The sequence below is a fragment of the Bos javanicus genome, chromosome 17 (assembly GCF_032452875.1).
Source record: "Bos javanicus breed banteng chromosome 17, ARS-OSU_banteng_1.0, whole genome shotgun sequence".
Taxonomy (NCBI): domain Eukaryota; kingdom Metazoa; phylum Chordata; class Mammalia; order Artiodactyla; family Bovidae; genus Bos; species Bos javanicus.
The window spans coordinates 45140596-45160481 of NC_083884.1; the positions used below are offsets into that span (position 1 = coordinate 45140596).

Here is a 19886-nt window from a genome sequence, read left to right on the forward strand (position 1 = left end):
GCCCACGTGCTCACTGCCCGGGGAGGCCGGCCCTCTCTCCCCTCCTGTCTCTCTCAGTTCTCCACACACAAGGCTCTTGCAAAGTGAGAGCAACTATCAGAACAGAAAGAGGCAGGCATGGGCCATGCAGACTTGGACATGACCCCAGGCCTGCCACTAATGCTCAAGCTCTTCTGAGAGTCCTGGAGTCTCTAGAGCCTCCTGCCACTGACAAAACCATGAGCACTGCTACTGATCACCCCACTCCAACTCTGCACCTCTCTGGACACTCAAAGCCCTGCCAGTTCCCTGAACTCTGCTGAATCATAACCTCCAGAACCTGGGACTGTGACCTTATTTGGAAAAAGGGTCTTGGTAGCCATAATCAAGCTAAGAATCTCCAGGTGCAATCAGCTGGGAATCAGGGGTTGAGGGTGCCTAAATCCAGTGACGGTGTCCTTACAAGAGACAAAAAGAGGAAGGGGCAACATGAAGACAGAGGCAGAGATGGCAAGGATGCAGCCAGAAGCCTGGGGATGCCCACATTTGCAGGCAGTATCAGGAGCTGAAGAGGCAGCAGGGACTCCTCCCCTGGAGCCTCTGGAGGGAGCACAACCCTGCACACACCTGACTCCAAACTTCTAGTCTCTGGAACTACGAGCCTGTTGTTTCAAGCCACACGGTTTGTGATCATTTGTTGAAACTGGTAACACCCTACATTAATTCCGTCTGAAATGTCAGCTGAGCATGCCTGGCTCCAAGGAGCCTCTGGTGGGCCTCCTTACCTGGATTCTTCAGCAGGCATCGGCTCTGCTGCAATGCCTGACTTGAGGAAAGGGCTTCCTGAGCTAAAGGCACGTACAGGCCATGCCCAGCTACCAGGCCAGCAGGACCTGTGGTGCACTGGGTACCCCAAGGCCTGTTCTGTGTAGTCATGTCCTAAGGGAGCCTCCCAAGCAAAAAGACTCCTTCTCTGTGCTGGGTCCAGCGACACCCGCTCTGGGCCACAGCCACGACCAACAGGCTGGGCTACAAAGGGCTATCCTGGCCTCGATGGATGGTGCCGGCCAGAAGAGCTTTCTGTGATGATGGGATGCCAGGCACCTGTGCCATCCCACTCGTTCACTGGCTAGGGCCTGGGTGTGGCTGAGGAGTGAGTCTAGTCTGTCTCATGTTAATATAAACAGCCACACGTGTGGTGGCAGCCACAGGGGCCAGTCCACACTGTGGCAGGGACGCTTCACGAGCCAGGAGCTGCTGTCCATCCCTAGAGCATGTACTCCATGAACCTGGGAAGGGCCTGGGAAAGTACATTCCTAATGGTCCCCAGGAGGTACAGGGACCGCCCCCCCTTGGGGAACCACCGCTCCAGATCTGTGTGGCTCTGGCTGAGGCACACTGGTCCTCCTCTCAGCTCCCCGTTTCCTTGTGGCTGTTTCTGGGGATGTGGTTTGTATCCCTCAGTAAATGGGAACACCTAACTCTGGCCTCAGGCTCTGCACCTGAAATTCAAGACAGAGCTAACATGGCGCCTCCAGTTCATTTCAGGAGTGTGTCCTGTGCTTTTCTAGAAGCCTGGAGTCCAGAGACACACTTACCTTTATCGGCTGCTGGGGCAAAGAGCTTCTCGGAGCCCACAGATGCCTGGAAAAAAGAGAGGAGGGTCAGGTCAAAGGGACCTACAAGGCTTGGGTGAACCTGGCCCTGACCTCCTGCCCCTGGCACCCAGGGAACAGGTCTGGGCAAGCTCAGTGCACGTGAGGGCTGCCCAGCCTGGCAGAATACATCTTTCTGTGCCCATCGCCCCCATGTAGGAGCGTGACCACACCCAGGTCCAGCAGACTTGGACACAGGTCACTCGGCCTGTGATCAGGGACCCAAGGATACCCCCTCAGCAGGGATGTGGGGGCTCAGTGGCCCTGCTGGTGGGGAGCCAGGATTGGGGAATCTGGGTGCCTCCCTGCAGACCCAGCATCAGGAACCTGAAGGCACCCCTGGGCCTGGCACTGGAGGCAGCAGGGTAGGGGGAACAGAGTGGGGATGCCCCCTGCCCCTAGGCTGCAGCCCACCACCCGCCAGGCCTCAGACAGCCAGAGTCACAGGTCTGGGGACCACAGCCACCATAATGCACCGAGTGTCCAGGGTGGAGTGGGTTCTCTGAGTGGGGGCCAACCTGCTTCAGGAAGGAACATGGCAATTTCTGGCGGGCCCCCTGACCCTGCTCAGCCTCTCCCCTCCTAGGGAGAGGCCCGTGTGCACAGCACCTTGGTGAGGGGTGAGGACACTCAGGATGAGGACGTGGCCCTCACGCTGGTTCACAGGCAGAGGCCTGTAAGGCTGTTCTTAGCAGATCTTGTCTCCCTAGTTGGTGGTTTTTTAAAACAGTTTTACTGGAATGATTCACACACCATACAACATACCCTCACCACAACCTGTTTTAGAAGACTTTCTGCACCCCAAAAAGAAACCACATGCTCTTCTGCTTTCACCCCAATCCTCCCATCTCCCCTAGCCCTGGGCACTGCTACCCTGCTCCCAGTGTCTGTGGATGCCCCGTCCTGGACTTCCATGGGGAGAAAGCAGGTGGGGTGACTGAGTACCGAGGCGCATGAGACCCCCCCATAATGGCCACCATCAGAAAAGACAGAAAACCCCTGGCTTGGTGAGGGTGTGGAGAAACTGGAAGCCTTGTGCATTGCTGGTGGGAATGGAAAATGGTTCAGCCACTGTGGCAAGCGGTATGGAGGCTCCTCAGGAAACTAATCACAGAACTACCATGTGATACGGCAATCCCACTTGTGGGCATCTGTCCAAAGAATTGAAAGCAAGAACAGACATGACAGGTGAACAAAGAGATACAAGAGTCCAGGCAGAGTGAGGCCCCACGCAGGCTGGAGCCCAGGTCTGCAGGGAAAGGGTGGGAGCTGCTCGAAGAAGCTCCCTGGGCCAGGGTCACCCCAGACCTGCTGATGGAAATGTGCAGAGTGAACCGTGACACCTTCATGTGAATGCTGTGCCCCTTCACACTTCGTGCTAGGGTGGGTCACCTTCCTAACGGTGCCCAGAAACCCCACATCCGAAAGAAAACAGGTGGCAAACAGCCCGAAAACAGGCTCACTGAGCCTCAGGCTGGACTGGCACTGGACCAGATGGAAGGCTGCCAACCTGCCCCCCCCACCCCCTGGGAGGCCCCGGCGGGGAGGGTGGTTGCAAGGGTTTGCCTCCCCCACCGGAGCTCAGGGGGCAACAGAGCGGCTGTGGCTGTTGAGTTCTTCCCATGGGTTCCCAAGGCACCCCGCGTGGTGAGCAGCAGCTGTCAGAACGCCTGGATCGGCGCCTTACTCGAGGAGACCCCACAGGGGTGAGCAATCCACCTGAGCAGGGGCTCTGAGGGGCAGGATGGCAGGGTCAGCGGTGTTGCCACCCACCCCTCAGGGCCTGGATGCGGACACCTCATGACCACTCGCTCGGCACCAGGCATGGCCCCAGCTCTGCTGGGAGCCGTGAGCACATGTCCAGGCATAAGGTCAGGTGCCCCCGGGCCCATGAGCCACCTACCCTCCTGCACTCCCAGGGCCCACCCAAAGACCCCCCAGGGCCTCAGCCTCAGAGGACTGGACCCTCACCATGACCCCAAGAGGGGGTCCCGGTGTCACCCGCACTTGAGGCCATACAGCTGCTGTAATTATTATTAATATGTGGTCTCATGAACAGTCTCACAAATTAGCTCTCCACATTAGCAGTCTCCAAATTAGCAGCCAAGAGTATCTTTCAAAGCCAAAGCAGAAAAAGTCACCCCGGGACTGAAAACAGTCCAGCACCATCCTACGGCCCCAAACTACAGTGTGCATTTCTCCCCCAGCCCCCAAAGGCTGTGACCAGCTGGCCTGCCTGAGCCCTGACCCAGGGACTTCGGTCAAGTCCCCTGGGCCTTTCCAGACTCCCTCAGTCTGAGGGTGCCTCCCTTGCTGGTGCAGGTTTAAATCCTCTCTGCTTGCTGCCCTGCACCAGCGGGAGAAGGGCATAAGTGGGCACTCGGCACCCCCCAGATGAGAGGAACAGGAGCAGGAGCTGCCTCTAGGCTCTGCCGAGGACACCCTCGTGAAGGTCTTTGTTACCTGCGGCCCTGACAGCCCCCCTGAGCCTGGCCCCGTGCAAGCAGCCCACAGGGGTCCCCAGCACCTCCTGGGGTGCCTGAACACATGCCCTCAGCAGGTGAAACAAATGAGCTAAAGAGCTCAGTCTCAAAGCTACCATTACCTTCCAAGGGTGTGGTCGTTGGGCCACCAGGATGGGGAAGGGGGGCTACCTCCTGGCAGGTGGTGCCTCAGCTGCACCCTCTGTGCCAGCCCTCCCTGGAACCCCCACCTCCAATATAGCGGGGCATCTCCATCCCACCAAGGCTGATAGTATGGGAAGGAAACAGCAGAGGCATCACTCTGAGAAAACGAGTTTGTTTCTGTGGGGCACGACTATCCTAGGTCCCAGACTAGGGATGAATGGGTGAGCAGCAAGTTCAGTTAAGGCTGCAGGTGCCCTTGTCCAGCCCAGGAGGAGGCCCAGCCAAGCCAGTTCCGGTTCACTTCAAGGCCCCAGGCTGGAGCACCAGCTTCCAGAGCCAGGAGGTGGCGCCCCAGACCCTGGGAAAGTCAAGGGAGCAAAAGAGTGGGGCGTGGAGGAAGGGGCGAGCAGCAGCAAGGGGGGAGGGTCTTCTCTAGCCCTGGAGACCCCTGGGATGCTGCCCAGGCAAAGGCGAGGCAGTGGGCCCGGCCATTCTCCCCTCCCTATCTGGTCCCCACACCACACTGCTCAAGTTGAAGTTTGGTCAGGGAAGTTGAGGGATCCAAGTCCCCACAGGCGTCACGGGCAGAGACCTAGCAGGCTTCCACCACACGGCAAGGGCCGGGACACCTGTCTAGGCACAACCACGCCCATTGGAGAAGGCTCTCAACAAACACAGGAATCCTCAGGCCCCAGGATATCTGGGGCCGCGGCCTAGGCTACAGCCCCCTTGCCAGCACAGGTACAAAGCCAACCATTGCTGAGGCATGTCCCAGGTCGAGGTCCTTCGGTGACTTTCCTTCCAGGACAAGGGGTGTGGAGCTGGCTAGCTGACCCAAGGCAGGCTAGCAGTCCCACCGCAACCACTACACCCGTGCTAATAACTTCCCGTGGATTAGCTACAGGGACATGACCCCAGGCAGCGCGGGTATCCTCCCGCCCTAGCACTGACCCCGTGTAGGGGTGGAAGGAAAGGGTCACTTCGGCCAGAGTACAGGTTAGAGGTCCCCGTGGAGCGGGCAAGCTCGGTACCAAGAGCGTCAGGGCCAGCACTCACTCCCCAGAGGCAGGCAATCCCAGCTGCGGGCGGAGGTCAAGGCGCGCTTTGTCTGCGAGGACCCGACCTGTGGGGCAGCCTCGGCCCAGACACGCGGCACAACCTCCTCTGGTCGCGCCCCGCCCCAGACAAAGAGCTCCAACTCCTGGCAGGTGAGCGCGACGGGCGCCGGGAACCCGGGTGGCCGAGCCCGCGCCGGGGCGCAGACAAAGGCGCGCGCCCCCCCACCTGCCCAACGCCCTGCCCAGCCTACGCCCCGAGCTCCCCTGCGCCCTGGCCGAGGCCCGGGACCCTCTGCGGGTCTGCCTCCACGTGCGCCCCACGGACGCAGGCGGAGGTACTTGGGGGTCTCCGCGCGCCTGGCTCCTGAGAGTCGGAATGAGCTGAGCGCCGGGGGCCTCTCTCGGTCCTCTAGAGGGGGCGGCGGCTCCCTCAATCCCGGCCTCCAAAGTCCCGAGTGCCTCCCCAGAGTCACCAGCTCTCACTCACCGCGCGCGCGCCCCTGGTCCCGCGCGCTCTGCCGACGATCGCCGCTAGTCCTCGGACCAGAGCCAGAGGCGAAGCTGGGCGGCATGGACGCCGGAGGCCGAGCGCGGGCCCCTGCCAGCCTTGGACCGTCGAGGTGGCCCCTCTCCCGTCGCGCCCTGCCTAGCCGGAACCCAGGACGGGGGCGCACGGGCCACGCATGACCCCCACGCCGACTTGTCGTGCTCCAGGATGCTCGCAGTGCGCACTGGAGTCCCGGGCGCCGTCGGGCGCGGCACGGGAACCGGAGACGTCGGCAGCGGCGGCGGGCGCACTGCTGGCGGGCGCGCAGGCGGCGGCCAGGGAGCGCGGCGGGGCGGAGCGGGGGCGGGGCGCGGGCAGGCCCGACTAATCCAGCCCCGAGGCGTGGATCTGCCCGCGCTGGGCAGCAGGTTTGGGTTCAAGCAATCGCCGTGCCATCCCCGCCACCAGGTCAGGGCGCGGTGCCAGCTATACCGAACTATGTAAGGGCTGACAACTCCGATGCTCACAGTAACGAATATGGACGGTTCCTACGCCCAGTTTACAGAGGAGAAAACTCAAAGTCGTGAGGTCGAGCAGCTGAGACTTGAAGGAAGAACAGAGCCCCCCCACATCTGTCTGACGTAAGCTCTGCCCTCCGTTTCACCATCGGCGAAATGGGGGTGCAAAGTGGGAGAACAGGTCCCAGTAGTTACTGTAATTGCGAAATGCACGGAATACGCCACCCTGACCACTATTCCGGGGCCACCTAGCCACTCCGTGGACCAAAAGAATTGAGATCCAGGGGGAACAACTGCCCCTTTAGAAAGTCGAGTACACGTATGTTAGTCACTCAGTCCTGTCCAACTGTTTGCGACCCCATGGACTATATGTAGCCCACCAGGCCCCTCTGTCCATGGAATTTTCCAGGCAAGAATACTGGAGTGACTGGTTGCCATTCCCTGGTGGCTCAGTGGTAAAGAATCCACTTGCCAATACAGGAGACACAGGAGATTCACAGGTCCATCCCTAGGTTGGGAAGATCCCCTGGGGAAGGAAATAGCAATCTACACCAGTATTCTTGCCTGGGAAATCCCATGGACAAAGCAGCCTGGTGGGCAACAGTCCACGGGGTCACAAGAATCAGACACGACTTAAGCAACCAAACAACAACACAACAATGCCCCAGATGGATCCAGGTTCATGGGGCAGCACCTTCCACTCCACAGCACACAGATGCAACACCTGGACATCAGCAGCACAACTCCCAATCAAGAAACTTGCTGTTAAAAAAAAAAATCCATGAAGAGTAATGGGATGGAATGGCTGTGGAAGGAGTTTGGGAGCCCCACCTCTAAGCTGCTGTGGGACTGGGGGCACTAGGGTGTCAGTTCTGGTGAGGCATCCAGGGACCCACAGCTTACAGCCCAAGTTCAGGGCCTGCATATACCTACCTGCCCCAGGCTGAACGATCAGAGGTGGGTCCTTTCAGGACAGAAAAGCGTAGTCATTCAGCTGGGACCATGGGAACCAGTTCCAGAGCTGTGCAGGATGGGCCAGAGCCCCCTTTCCAAAAGGTGGCAAAACACTGGCAAACACATGCACTTGCACAGCCTACAAGAAATCTCCAACCTTGCAGAACATATGGCTAATGGTGCCAGCCTCTAGGTGGGGCTTCCAGGTCCTCTTGCTCTGTTGAATTACTATTCACATGTACCAATTTACCCTTACCCTTCCCCGAAAACACCAGACCTCCAAACTCAGTTTCTGGCCATAAAAATAGCATATATGTGGCCCTTGCTGTGTGTCAAGCAGCACTGTGCTGAATGGCTTCCAACCATGAAATCACTGGGCCCTCATGCTTATCTTTGAGGACATACTATAGTCATCCCCATTTTGTTGATGAGGAAACAGAGAAGTGAGGTGACTTGCTGGAGGCCATACAGCTGGTATGTGGCAAAATTGGGATCTGAACCCTGGCAGTCTGACCGTGGGGTCTGTGAGCTTAGCCAAAGCATGCTCTGCCTCCAGGAAGGCAAAAGGGGCTGGACCTAGGACTTGGGATTCTGGTGGGAGAATCCTGACTCTCAGGCTGGGGGTTGGGAGGTCTGTGGGCCTGTATGCTCCTGTGCCCACTGCACCATGACCCAGCTGAGCTCTAGTACTCGGCCCAGCTCCAAGGCCTCTGGTAGCAAAGGGGAAGATATTCATGCAGTGGGGTGTCCCTATGTACCCCTCTGGGGTCAGCGGCAAACGGGCCTTAAGCCTGTGAATCTGTGAACCTTACATAGCAAAGTGGCATTAAGGCTGGTCATCCATTAACTGTGAGATGGGGAGATGACCCCATGTTGTTTTTGTTCAGTCACTAAGTCGTGTCTGACTCTGTGACCCCACGGCCAGGCTTCCCTGTCCTTCACTCTCTCTTGGAGTTTGGTCCAACTCATGTCCATTGAGTCAATGATTCCCTCCAACCATCTCATCCTCTATCATCCCCTTCTCCTCCTGCCCTCAATCTTTCCCAGCATCAGGGTCTTTTCCAATGAGTCAGCTCTTCACATCAGGTAGCCCAAGAATTGGAGTTTCAGCTTCAGCATCAGTCTTTCCAATGAATATTCAGGGTTGATTTCCTTTAGGATTGACTGGTTTGATCTCCTTGCAGTCCAAGGGACTCTCAAGAGTCTTCTCCAGCACCACAGTTCAAAAGCATCAATTCTTCAGCACACAGTCTGAATTATGGTCCAACATTCACATCCGTAATGATGACCCCATGAGCACAGTTTAATCACAGGGTCCTTACTAGTGGGAGGGGGAGGTGGGAAGACGCTAGCCTGCTGGCTGTGAAGATGAAAGAAGGGGCCAGGAGTGTGGGCTCCTCTCCAAGCTCTGAAACACCACAGATGGATTCTCCTGGAGCTGCAGAGGGACCAGCCCAGTCCACTTGACTCCCACAGACTGAAAGATAACAGTGTAGTACTCAGCCACCAAGTTCGTGATAATCTGTCATAGCAGCTATCCTCACATCGAGGACCCCGATGAGGGGATGGTATGCAGAAGAACGAGCCCTTGGGCCTCCAGAGCTGCCCAGATGTGCCATCAGCAGGCCTAAGTCAGCCTCAGCCTAGTGGGAGCGGTGGGCAATACGCGGGGAAACAGGCAATGAGTCAGACGGGGTGGGCAGGCAGTAAAGGGTGACATGATCTGAATGGCAGCTGGGGGAGACTTCCCATGAGGGGCATTTGAGCTGACACCTGAAAGAGGAGAAGGGCCAAGCCGAGGGGAGGTCTGTGGAAGAGTCCTCTGGGGCGGCCACAGCCAGTGCAAAAGTCCCTGAGGCAGGAACAACCTGGCAGGGCCTTCCATAGAGGTGGCGTTGGGGCGCAGGGCCTCGAGGCCATGACGGAGCTCAGGCATTTGTGTTGAGTGACAGGAAGAGGTGTGTGTGGCGTCTGAGGCAGACAGACATGATGAGGTCATTAAGAAGGCCCTGCTGTAGGAGCCACCACAGGGCTGGGTGGGGTGCAAGGAGCTGGGCTAGGAGCTGCCGTGACAAGCAGGTGTGGGGATGAAAAGGGGTGGGACCCCTCCAGACGCGGGGACAGGGACTGTTCCATGGGAGACGTCAACCAGTAGCTGGTGACAGAGCTTAGAGCTCCGAGGTGGTGGCCTTGGTGCACCAGGTCAGGCGCCATCCCCAACTGAGCAGCTGAATCCTCTGGGCCCCCAAAGGTGTTCCGTTGCCATGTGTCCTACAGATGAGCAGCCAGGCTGCACCCAGCCTCTCCAGCTACCTGGAAACCCCACCCCTGGCTCTAACAGGTTCTAGGAGCCAGGGTGGAGGTGCGGAGAGCGGGTGGGAACTGAGGGCTGGGCTGGTGCCAGGAACCAGTGGGAGCAGCTGGGAGACTGGCCAGCCCTAGCCCAGCCTCATCACCCTGGTAGAACAAGCTCTTGAGTCTGACCAAGGTCTCAATGTCCCCCCCCTTGGCCCCTGTCTTGGGGCCTCTACTACCACTGCTTCAGGCCTTGGAGGAGACCCCATCTTCCTGTAATGATATGGCTTCATGTCGAATGTCATTCTTAAGTCCAACATGGGCACTGAGCCCTTGGAAAGGCTGCAATCCTGGCCCCATCCTCTGGTTTGGGAGGAAAACCAGACTTTAGGCAGGACAATCTTTAAGTCCCTTTAGAAAGGAGAGTGGTGTGATCTGAGAAGACCTAATGAGGTTAGAAATCTAGAAAGAAATGGAGTGGGACTAGATTAGCAGGAAGAATGAAGGCAGCCGTTGGAGAGCACAGGGACGTCTCTCGGACCTTCAGGCCAGACAGAGGTAATCCACTCGCGGCCTGTGGTCAGCAGCATGGTTACCCGGGGTTCCGGGGTCAGCAACCAATGTTCTGTGTTGTCCTTACACAGAGCAAGCGGAGGCGGCGTCACGGGGTCCATGCAGGGTGTTCCACCCACAGCTGGGAGGCACTAGGAGTACCCACCCCACTGCCAGTCAGTCAGTCACTGGGCTCCCCTCTGCTAGGCTAAGATGGTGACAGCCAGCCGCTGCCTCGTGGCTCTCTCAGTGGGGCAGGTAGATGCAGGGGCTACAGATGAAGGCCCATGGGCCATGTGACAGGAACATCTGCCAAGACAGGGCGCTATATATGTGAGAAGCCAGTGTGGCTTGTGGGTTGAGGGGAGGGGGGACAGGCTTCCTGGGCCCAGCTTCTCTGCCTTGGTTAGTTCTTGCCAAGGAGCTGGGTGGCCTCACATAGAGGGAGCTCATGGGCGTGGACTGGAACCTGGATCCTCTCAGCCAGGCTGGCAGGCTCAGCTGAGGGGAGGGCATGGAGGGCGGGGCAGAGTGCTGAGGGTCCACGCTAGCTGGGCATGTCAGTCATCCAGTGTTGGGAAAGACGCAAGGGCCAGAAAGATCTACAAATGCTCACTAAAAGGAACCAGAGATCAAACTGCCAGCATTTTCTGGATCATCGAAAAAGCAAAGAAGTTCCAGAAAAACATCTACTTCTGCTTCATGTACTATGCTAAAGCCTTTGACTGTGTGAATCACAACAAACTGTGGAAAATTCTTAAGAAATGGGAATACCAGATCACCTGACCTGCCTCCTGATAAATCTGTATGCGGGTGAACTTAACAATTAGAACCAGACATGAACAACTGACTTGCTCAAAACTGGAAAAGGAATATGTCAAGGTTGTATATTGTCACCTTGCTTATTTAACTTCCAGAGTACATCATGGGAAATGTGAGTTGGATGAATCACAAGCTGGAGTCAAGATTGCTGGGAGAAAATAATAACCTCAGATATGCAGATGATTCCACTCTAATGGCAGAAAAATGAAGAGGAACTAAACAGCCTCTTGATGAAGCTAAAAGAGGAGAGTGAAAAAGCTGGCTTGAAACTCAACATTCAAAAAACTAAGATCATGGTGTCCAGTCCCATCACTTCATGGCGAACAGAAGGGGAAAAAGTGAAAGCAGTGACAGACTATTTTCTTGGGCCCCAAAATCACTGCAGACCGTGACTCTAGCCATGAAATTAAAAGAAGCTTGCTCCATGGAAGGAAAGCTATGACAGACCTATAAAACATATGAACAAGCAGAGACCTCACTTTGCCGACAAAGGTGTATGTAGTCAAAGCTATGGTTTTTCCAGTAATGTATGGATGTGACAGTTGGACCATAAAGAAGGCTGAGTGCCGAAGAATTGATGCTTTTGAACTATGATGCTGGAAAAGACTCTTGAGAGTCCCCTGGACATCAAGCCAGTCAATCTTAAAGTGATCAACCCTAAATATTCATTGGAAGGACTGACGCTGAAGCTTCAACACTTCCCTGATGCTGGGAAAGACTGAAGGCAAAAGGAGAAGGGGGCAGCAGAGGATGAGAGGGTTGGAGGGCATCACTGACACAATGGACATGAACTCGAGCAAATTCCAGGAGATGGTGGAGGACAGGGAAGTCTGGTGGGCTGCAGTTCATGGGGTCCGAAGAGTCGGACACAACATAGTGACTGAACAACAGAAGGTCACTAAGATCCCACTCATTGCTGGCTTGCCCTCCACACTGACCAGAAAAAGGAAATCCAGTGCAAAACAGCTACAAGGGGGTAAATGCAGATTGTGCCAGAGATGTGAGATTTCATGCAATCGAGAAGACCCTTCGGAAAGCCCTGGAGGAGGGAGCTTGGTGATGGGCTTGGGAGTACAGCTGAGGGGATGCACAGCAGAGCTTTTAAGGCAGCGGCCCCTCTGCCATCCTCGGCACTGTGGCCACAACAGCCCTCTGCGGTTCATGCTGTCCACGAGGTGGCTGCGGGCAGGAGGACAGGGCAGCCTGCCTTGGGCTGAGTGTGGCCCCCAGAGACACGCACACCCAGGACCTCAGAATGGGGCCATATTTGGAATGAGGGTCTTGGCAAGTAGGATCCAGGATCTGCAGGTAAGCATCCTAGACTGGGCGCCCAAGTCCTATGACTGCCTTCTTCTGCACAGAGGAGACACAGTCATGGGGGTGTGAGGGCCCGCATGACCGCAGACGCAGAGATGGGAGCCATTCCACCAGCTCAGGAAGCCTGAGGCCACCAGAGGCAGGAAGGCTCCTCCGGAGGGAGTACAGCCCTGCCCACACCTTGATTCTAGGCCCCGAGTCTCCGGAACCGGAAACCTGAGAGTGTAACTTGCTGTGGATTGACCCGCCCAGTGTGTGGTGCTTAAGTCCAGTGAGCGTGAGGGGGGCACCCTGACCAGCCCATCCCTGAGGGCAGTGCGTTCTCAGCCAGTGTCTGAAGCAGGAGCCATGAGCTCTGGGTATCAGGAGGAAGTGGTGGAGGCGGGAGGCAGGCTTGGCTCCTTTCAGCCAGAATAACTGCAAAGCCCTTTCTTTTGGGACTGGGGACTAGGGTCTGGTCTGCAGGTCCCTTATTGGGGTGGGAGGCATCAAGTAGGGCGATGCCTCTGGTCCTACTGAGGGGTGGAGGTGGGATGGGGGTAGGGAACGGGACTCACAGGGCGGAGGCCTCTTGTGGACCCTAATCGAACTCTCCGCTGTGGCAGGGTCGGGGCGTGCGGGGAAAGGCCTCGAGTCTGGGGGGACGGGATGGGCTGTCCCGGTCTACCTCTAACCCCTGCCCCATCCACCCTATTTGTTCTCAAGCTGACTATGTCTGAAAGCATCCACTTGTTTTGTGCGCTTGGTCTTTCCTGTGTCCTGATGAATCCCATGGTTCCCATCAGCCTTCCCACCTGCCGCAAGGTAGAGAGACCACCCACCTTGCATGTCTGCACCAGGCCCTGGGTGCCCCCAGCCCAGTCAGGCCTCCTTTGAGGCTAGCAGGGCAGGTGCGGTGATCTGAAGGGCCCCGGGTCTCTGGATTTTAGCCTAAGGAGACCCATTTTGGACTTCTGACCTCTTGAACTATAAACTTGAGCTGCTTTAGGTCACTGGTGGTTTGTTGTAGCAGCTATAGGACACGAGGACCACCCCCACCCCTGCATCTCTAGCCCAGGCCTCGCCATTGCCTGCTAGGATCCTTGCAGTAGCCTGACAGTGCCTGACTCTCCCTGGGGACTCCAGTCCTGGCAGATCCTCACTCGGTCCCTCAGGCTCCTCGCTGTGGGTTAGGCTGCAGGACAGACGTCACTTCAGAGGGTTAGCTGGGGCAGAATTAACCGACGTGGGCAGGGCCCAGGAGGTATGGGCTACATTTTAGTCACCAGATCACAGTCCTTGCTGGGATCTATGCACTGCCCCCAGTACCAGCCCAAGACCCTCAGAGAGCAAACTGCCAAAGGCTCGTCCTTGGGCAGACCCGTGGGAAGACTCTCTGGGCAGAGCAGCCCCAGGTCCCAGTGCACAGCCCCTCCCAACCCTTGTGAGGACACCCGTGAGGTCGCCCTGCTCCAGCTGAGGTGGGGGCACCCGAGGAGCACTAGCTCCAGGCGCTTCTGTCTCCACAACATCCGGCCTGGGAGAGGGGCAGCGGCTAGGAGAGAGGAGGATGGGTGAGCCTCCTACAGACTCCGGCAGGTGTTCTCAGGACTGGGGCTGGGCCGGGCACATGGAGGAAAACCTCTGTGAGCAGGGGCGCTCCAAGGGCAAGCAGGGATTGGGTGCTGAGCATTTCTCAGAGGGTGTCAGCGGGAATGGCCGTGGTGGTAGTGGCAGGGCCAGAGGGGCGTGCCCCGTGATGGCAGCAGGGACGCATGCCAGGTGGTCTGACTGCTGTCTGTCATGTCTGTGTGCCCCTTCCTTGTCGTCACAGGGGACCTAAGGGGTAGACCTGCTAAGCCTCATTTCAGAGATGAAAACATGGGGTTTCAGAGAAGGCTGTGCCTGGACTGGGGTCTGTGCTCACTGTGGACTGAGAGCTTAGAAGCAGCAAGGTTGACCTGGGGCTTTGGAAGAGGATGTGCTGGGGTGGGAAAAGGGGTGGGGGTTGAAGTGGGGCTGAGAGTGGGGCTGGGGCTGAGAAGCTGGCCAGACCACCTCAGCAGCCAGCACCAACCCCTGGAATCCCTGCCTCCACCCCAAGCTGCAGGAACCACCATGACCCCTAGTTCACAACATTAGCAGAGAGCCGAGGCTCAGGGGGTGGAGGGCTGGCTGTGGGAGTCTGGCCCTCAAGAGGGCCCCAGGCCCTCCAGCCAGCTGCCTGACTGCCCCCTCCCAGGCCCTGTTCCTGCAGCCCAGCACGGGGAGCATGTCCTGGTGGAGTCGGGGATGGGGGCTGAGCCTGGCAGACAGGCCAGACAGACAGACAGCCCTCCAGAGAGAGCTAGGTGCTGGCCAGCCAGCCACCTCGCTGGGCCGCTCAGGCAGACGGCAGCTGGCCAGGCCAGCGGGTTGCCTAATGAGCCCCACACAATTTTTCACCCCATATTTTTCCAATAAAAAAGCAGTTAGACTCCAACCACAGCCATCTGGCTGCCGGGCTCTGGAGCCTCCTGGCAGCACAGCCGCCTTCCCCGCCAGCAGTCGGGTGCCCAGAGCAGGACTTGGGGGCAGCGTGGGGAAGCATGTGGGGGGGATTATGTGGGGGGGGGAGCCACATGTTTTGGGGTGGTGAGGGGGGCCTGCAGCCCGGGGCGTGGGCTGCCCCCAGGGCAGGGCCTCATCCCTCAGAAGGAAAGGCGGTGGAGAGGTTTTCCATCTGTCTGTCTGGGTGTCAGCCTCAGGGGCTGGGCTGGTCTCTGATTGTCTGTATCTGGGAGGCACAATGTCCTCATTGTGTTTGCACCTGGAGCCAGAGGCAGAGCTCAAGGCTGGTGAGGAGGGGCAGGTGGGCTGGCAGGAGCCTGGAGTTGGGGGCAAGGTAGGAGGGACAGGTCCATCTGGCCTCAGATACTGGAGCAAACTGGCCAGGAGAGATGGGCCCTGGACCTTCCTAGCGTCCCACCCTCCCTGCCTGCCATGGCATCGCCAGCACCCAGCACGTGGGTGAGTCAGCGTGGACAGACCCCATCAGCTGCAGCTTCTCACTCTCCCGCCCCACCTGCACGCCCAGCTTGCTTCTCCTTCACTGACCCCCTCCTTCCAGAGCAGCCCAGGTGGCTTCCAACCAGCTGCTTTAAATCTGCTCTGCACCAAGGAAGGTGACAGGTCAAGCTTGTTCCAACTTGTCCTGGGAGGCACACCCATGGGTGTGCAGGGAGCTGCCCCTGGCCCGTTGGCTGCCAGGCTCCGGGGGAGGCCAGGGCGCTGCTGTAAGTGGATGCTGTCCTCCGTCCCGCCCATGCTCTGGCGGTCTCCTAAAGGCAGGACTTTGGCCATCCTGGACATGCTATGGAGACACGTGGCCCTCCTCCCGTCTAGCTCCTACTGGCTCTGCTCCTGGAGGAAGGCAGTTGGAGCACTGCCAGGGGCAGAGGGCTTCTCTCTGCTCTCAGGAGGGGGCCGTGCCACAGGCCAGCCAAACTGAGGTGGGGAGGCGAATGGTCACTTTGGCTGAAGTCCCAGGCAAGTGTCTGCCAGGGCCCTCTGACCTGCGCCTGCTTTCTTATGGGCCCAGAGGAAGTTACTCATCATCCAGAAACCCAGCTCGGGCAAAGGACAGAAGGCACTCAGGTCTCTCTGGTTATCCAAACTCTCCATACTCACCACCTCGACTCAGAACCAAACAGCCTTGAGTAACCGGGTGTCCCTGCCACAGAGGAAACTAAGAAGTCTGAACCACAGTTGATACCCTTGGTGCATAATTAGTGTCCCCAGGGAGCACTGCCAGGGTAAGGCTGTGTGGCAGGGACCTCCCAGGATGGTGGTTCCCCACAGGGCTTGGAACAAAAGCTGAACTTCTTGCCATGATTATTTTTTACATCGTGACCCCTCTAAGCTCATCCCCTCCCTCCTTCTGCTTCAGCTCCACTGGACACTTTGCACCAACATCATCCCTTCCTCACCATGGAGTGATCAGTCACTTTGTAAGATCAATGATGTGAGAAGAGGGAATGCAGATGAGATGGCTGGTGTTAGAACTGCCCCCGGGGATTAAAGTGGTGACTATGAGGAAGGGCTTCCCTTGTGGCTCAGATGGTAAAGAATCTGCCTGCAATGCAGGAGACCTGGGTTTGATGATCCCTGGGTCGGGAAGATTCTCTGGAAAGTGGAATGGCAACCCATTCCAGTACTGTTGCCTGGAGAATTCCATGGACAGAGGAGTCTGGTGGGCTACAGTCCATGGGGTCACCAAGAGTTGGACATGGCTGATCGACTAACACTTTCATGAGGAAGAAGCCATTTGCCAAGAATGCCAAGCAGAAAGAGGAACCTGATGACCGCAGACAGGCCATGCCAACCTAGAAGGCCGACATCCAGGCCTTTAGGTGAGAAAAAGAAACTACTAAGCCACTGTTAAGTCCAGTTTCCATTACAGAAGTAAACTGCATTTCCTAACTGATCCGGGGCCCAGTCAGTTCTGACCATGCACATCCCTGTCCCAGCGGCAGAAATACCAAGATTCAGCCATGGTGGTTGGTGAATACCCTGGGCCCTAAAGTGAGCCCCTGTCCTAGGTGACCGCTCTGCGAAGCCCCACGACCTCCCCTCCATCAGGCAGCTCATGGGGCTCTGTCCAGGACCCCTCCGGCCTAGGCTGAGTGGCACCACTGTCAGCTGCATGGAATCTCAGCCCTGGCCTCTGGCCTCCAACTCAAGCTTCCCAGGGACACACTCAAGTGTCACAGGAGACCCACACGCTCATGGAGAAGGCAAACTTGGGTGACCTGGGAGGAAACCTGTACCTTTCCCTGGCTTACCAGCCAAGGGGCTTTCTAAAGCATGACTTGGCTCTGTCCACTTCTGCGGACATGTCTCCTTACAAACAAACAGCAGCAGACAGGCTTACTCACTCTGTGCTAACTCGCTCACTGTAGCCCCCATCAGTCATGGAGCAGGTGGGGACACGGGGGCATGGAGAGTGGACGGCTTCTCTCTCCCTCCTCTGACCTTGGCCAGCCCTGCAACGGAGCCATGGGCTGTCACACTCGGGACTGGGTGTGTCCCCACATCACCCATGCAGCCCACTCAGGGCCCGCCACTGTGGCCCCGGCCCAGTCAGCGTGAGGAAGGCTGGACTCAGCCCTTCCTCCTCAGGAGCCCCTGAGGCCCCAACACAGAACCCAGCCAATTCCTCCCAGCAGAGGGCTCTGGGACTCGGACCATGGACTTCTCAGAGACCCCCCAGAGAGGAGTTCTTCCCTCAGGCTGCACAGGGAATCACCAGAAAGAATCACGGGTTCCAGACCACCCCCAGACTTGGCCAGAGTGAGCTTCTGGGCCAGCTCGAGGGTGGGTGTGACTGTAGAGGAAGTCAAAGCCACGGTCCCCCAAGCACCCTCGGTCACAGCCCGCTGGCCTTGATGCTCGGAGCCGATGGCCCCGTGCAGTTCTCGGTGTGCGTGCTCGGGGCAGAAACTGTGTGCGGCTGGGCCCTGCCTCTGCCCTTCCAGCCCCTGGTCTCCACTCCCAGGGTCCTGCCTCCTGCAGGACGGTGGACCAAAGGGTGGAGGGAGAACGCTGCCAGGGCCAGCGCTGACCAGGCAGCTCTGGAAGGCGCAGTCAGGAGCCTCAGGGTCTCAGAAACCCCCTTCCCACACCCTCCCTCAGAGCAGCCCTCGGCTTCAGAGCACTTTTCCTGCATGTTGGTTTTAAATGAAAGGAGGTGCTGAGGGCAACATGCTGAGGGCCAGCATGGCCCTCTCCCAGGTGCTATAATCTAATTCATTAAAGGCATCAGGAGTGACAGCGCCTGTGGCAATGCGGCACCTGGCCCGGGGTTCACCTCGCCGGCACCCACCATGCCCTGTCTGCTCACAGGACAGCTGAGGGGAGGGTACCCAGGACCAGAGACACTTCCCAGCTGCCCGGCCCTCTTGTCACCTTCCTAGGATGGTCTAGACCACAGCGACCCCACAGGGCATCTGGGCCAACTCACTTTGGACAGCACATCCTTGACCTCCCCCGTGGCCACACCCACACCTCCTCTATCCACCATGTGATTCCCACTGCTACCACTCACCCGGCCCAGACCAGTACTCCTGCCATGAAACTTGTCATCTGGACCCCAGGTGTGCGCTACAGGCCTGCCCTGACCCTGCTCACCCTGCCAGGCAGCCTTTTTGAATCCTTTCCACGCTTGCTCACCTGCTCACAGGCTGAGCTGTGTTAAAGCGTGAAGCCTGCAGGAGAGGGGCTGGCCATCTGTCCATCCACAGCTCCAGTCCAGGCAGGCCAGGACACACCAGGGAGGTAGCACTGATGACCACACACCGCACAGACCCTCTGATGGAACCACGCTCCAGTTCACAAAACCTTGCGCAAACAGCGCTCAACAGCCCTCCCACCCGCCTCTCACAAAGTGCCTTATGTGCACTGCCCTCACTGCCTGGACACTCGTCCTCCACGGTGCTCAGCGCCAGCCCCCGGGCCCCACCCCGAGGACCAGGGGCTCCATCGCGTCGGTGCGGCCACCTCCTGCCAGTCTCACCATCTAAGATTCTTCAGGTGGGCTGTTCACTTGTTCACCAAAGATGGTGCAGCCAGACTGCCTGGGTTCCAGCTGTGTGGCCTGGGGCAGCTTTCTTACCCTCTCTGTGCCTTAGTCGCCACATCTGCATCGGGTAGTGGCGGGTCCTGCCCCATAGTGCTTTGAGTAAGGGCCAGGCACTGTGGGAGGGCCCCTCGCTGTCCCTGTGCTAACTTCATAAAGCCTGAGACAGTGGAAACTTCACTGTTCCTGAAAATCAGGGACTGGGGGGATTGTGAGGGACCAGGCACTGCTGCTATTAGCAGAAGTGTCTGTTTGGGGGTGATGTTTACAACCCCTAGCTTGGAAACACTGGGGGCTGCACTTGGCCCAACAGAGCGTGGCCCCTGCTCTGCCCATGGTGCCCCGATTCCAGGGAACCCTGGACTGACAGCTGCAGACAGGCCAGGAGCTGGGGTACGGTCCTGCAGTCCCAGGGAGCCTGAGCAGCACCTCAGCATGACGTCCTTGGCATCCTCAGCCAGGACAGGCTGGCACCTCCACACCCGGGAGGCCACCCCCACCCCCCACATGCCCCACAGGAGAACCACAACCTTTCTGCCTGGTCTCTGGGGCCCAGCCTGCCAGGAGGCCAGGTCAGCAGGATGGGCAGGTGAAGTGTGTGTGGGGGTGTGGCTTACCTTGTCATCCCCGTCGCTCTCGCTGTCGCACTGCAAAGGGAGAGAGAGAGAGGGGAGTCAGTGTCCTGCAGGCAAGCTGGCCACTAGTGGGTGAGACGGTGAAAATGTGGGCTGGGGGTAGGGAGGGCCAGAGGCGGTGGCTCTGGCAGACCCCCACCCTGACTCGGGGCCTTGGGTCTGGGGTGAGGGTGGCCCCAGCCAGGGGCCCAGGTACCAGGAGCTGGGAGGGATCTGGGGGCCCCTGGCAAGCTCTGGGTCAGAGCTCCATTGAGACCCTGGTGCGGGGGAAGGGCACAGGTGTAGGCGAGGCAGAGGTGAGACAAAGGAGGACACGTGACCGGGGAGACACAGACCAGCCACTGCCCCAGGCCCAAGCTGGCCCAGAGCCACCAGGTAACCCCAGGAAACAC

General features: G+C 58.2%; 1 protein-coding gene across 22 annotated transcripts in view; it reads right to left on the reverse strand.

Annotated features, from left to right (window-relative positions):
- FBRSL1 (fibrosin like 1) overlaps window positions 1–19886 on the reverse strand; it is an 84210-nt gene that overhangs the window by 13110 nt on the left and 51214 nt on the right. For all 22 annotated transcript variants that reach the window (XM_061384428.1, XM_061384444.1, XM_061384443.1 and 19 more), the window contains 2 exons: window positions 19477–19506; window positions 1578–1623 (listed from right to left, as the gene is read on the reverse strand). In XM_061384428.1, the coding sequence (XP_061240412.1) occupies window positions 1578–1623; window positions 19477–19506 (76 nt within the window). The remainder of the gene's footprint in view (window positions 1–1577; window positions 1624–19476; window positions 19507–19886) is intronic.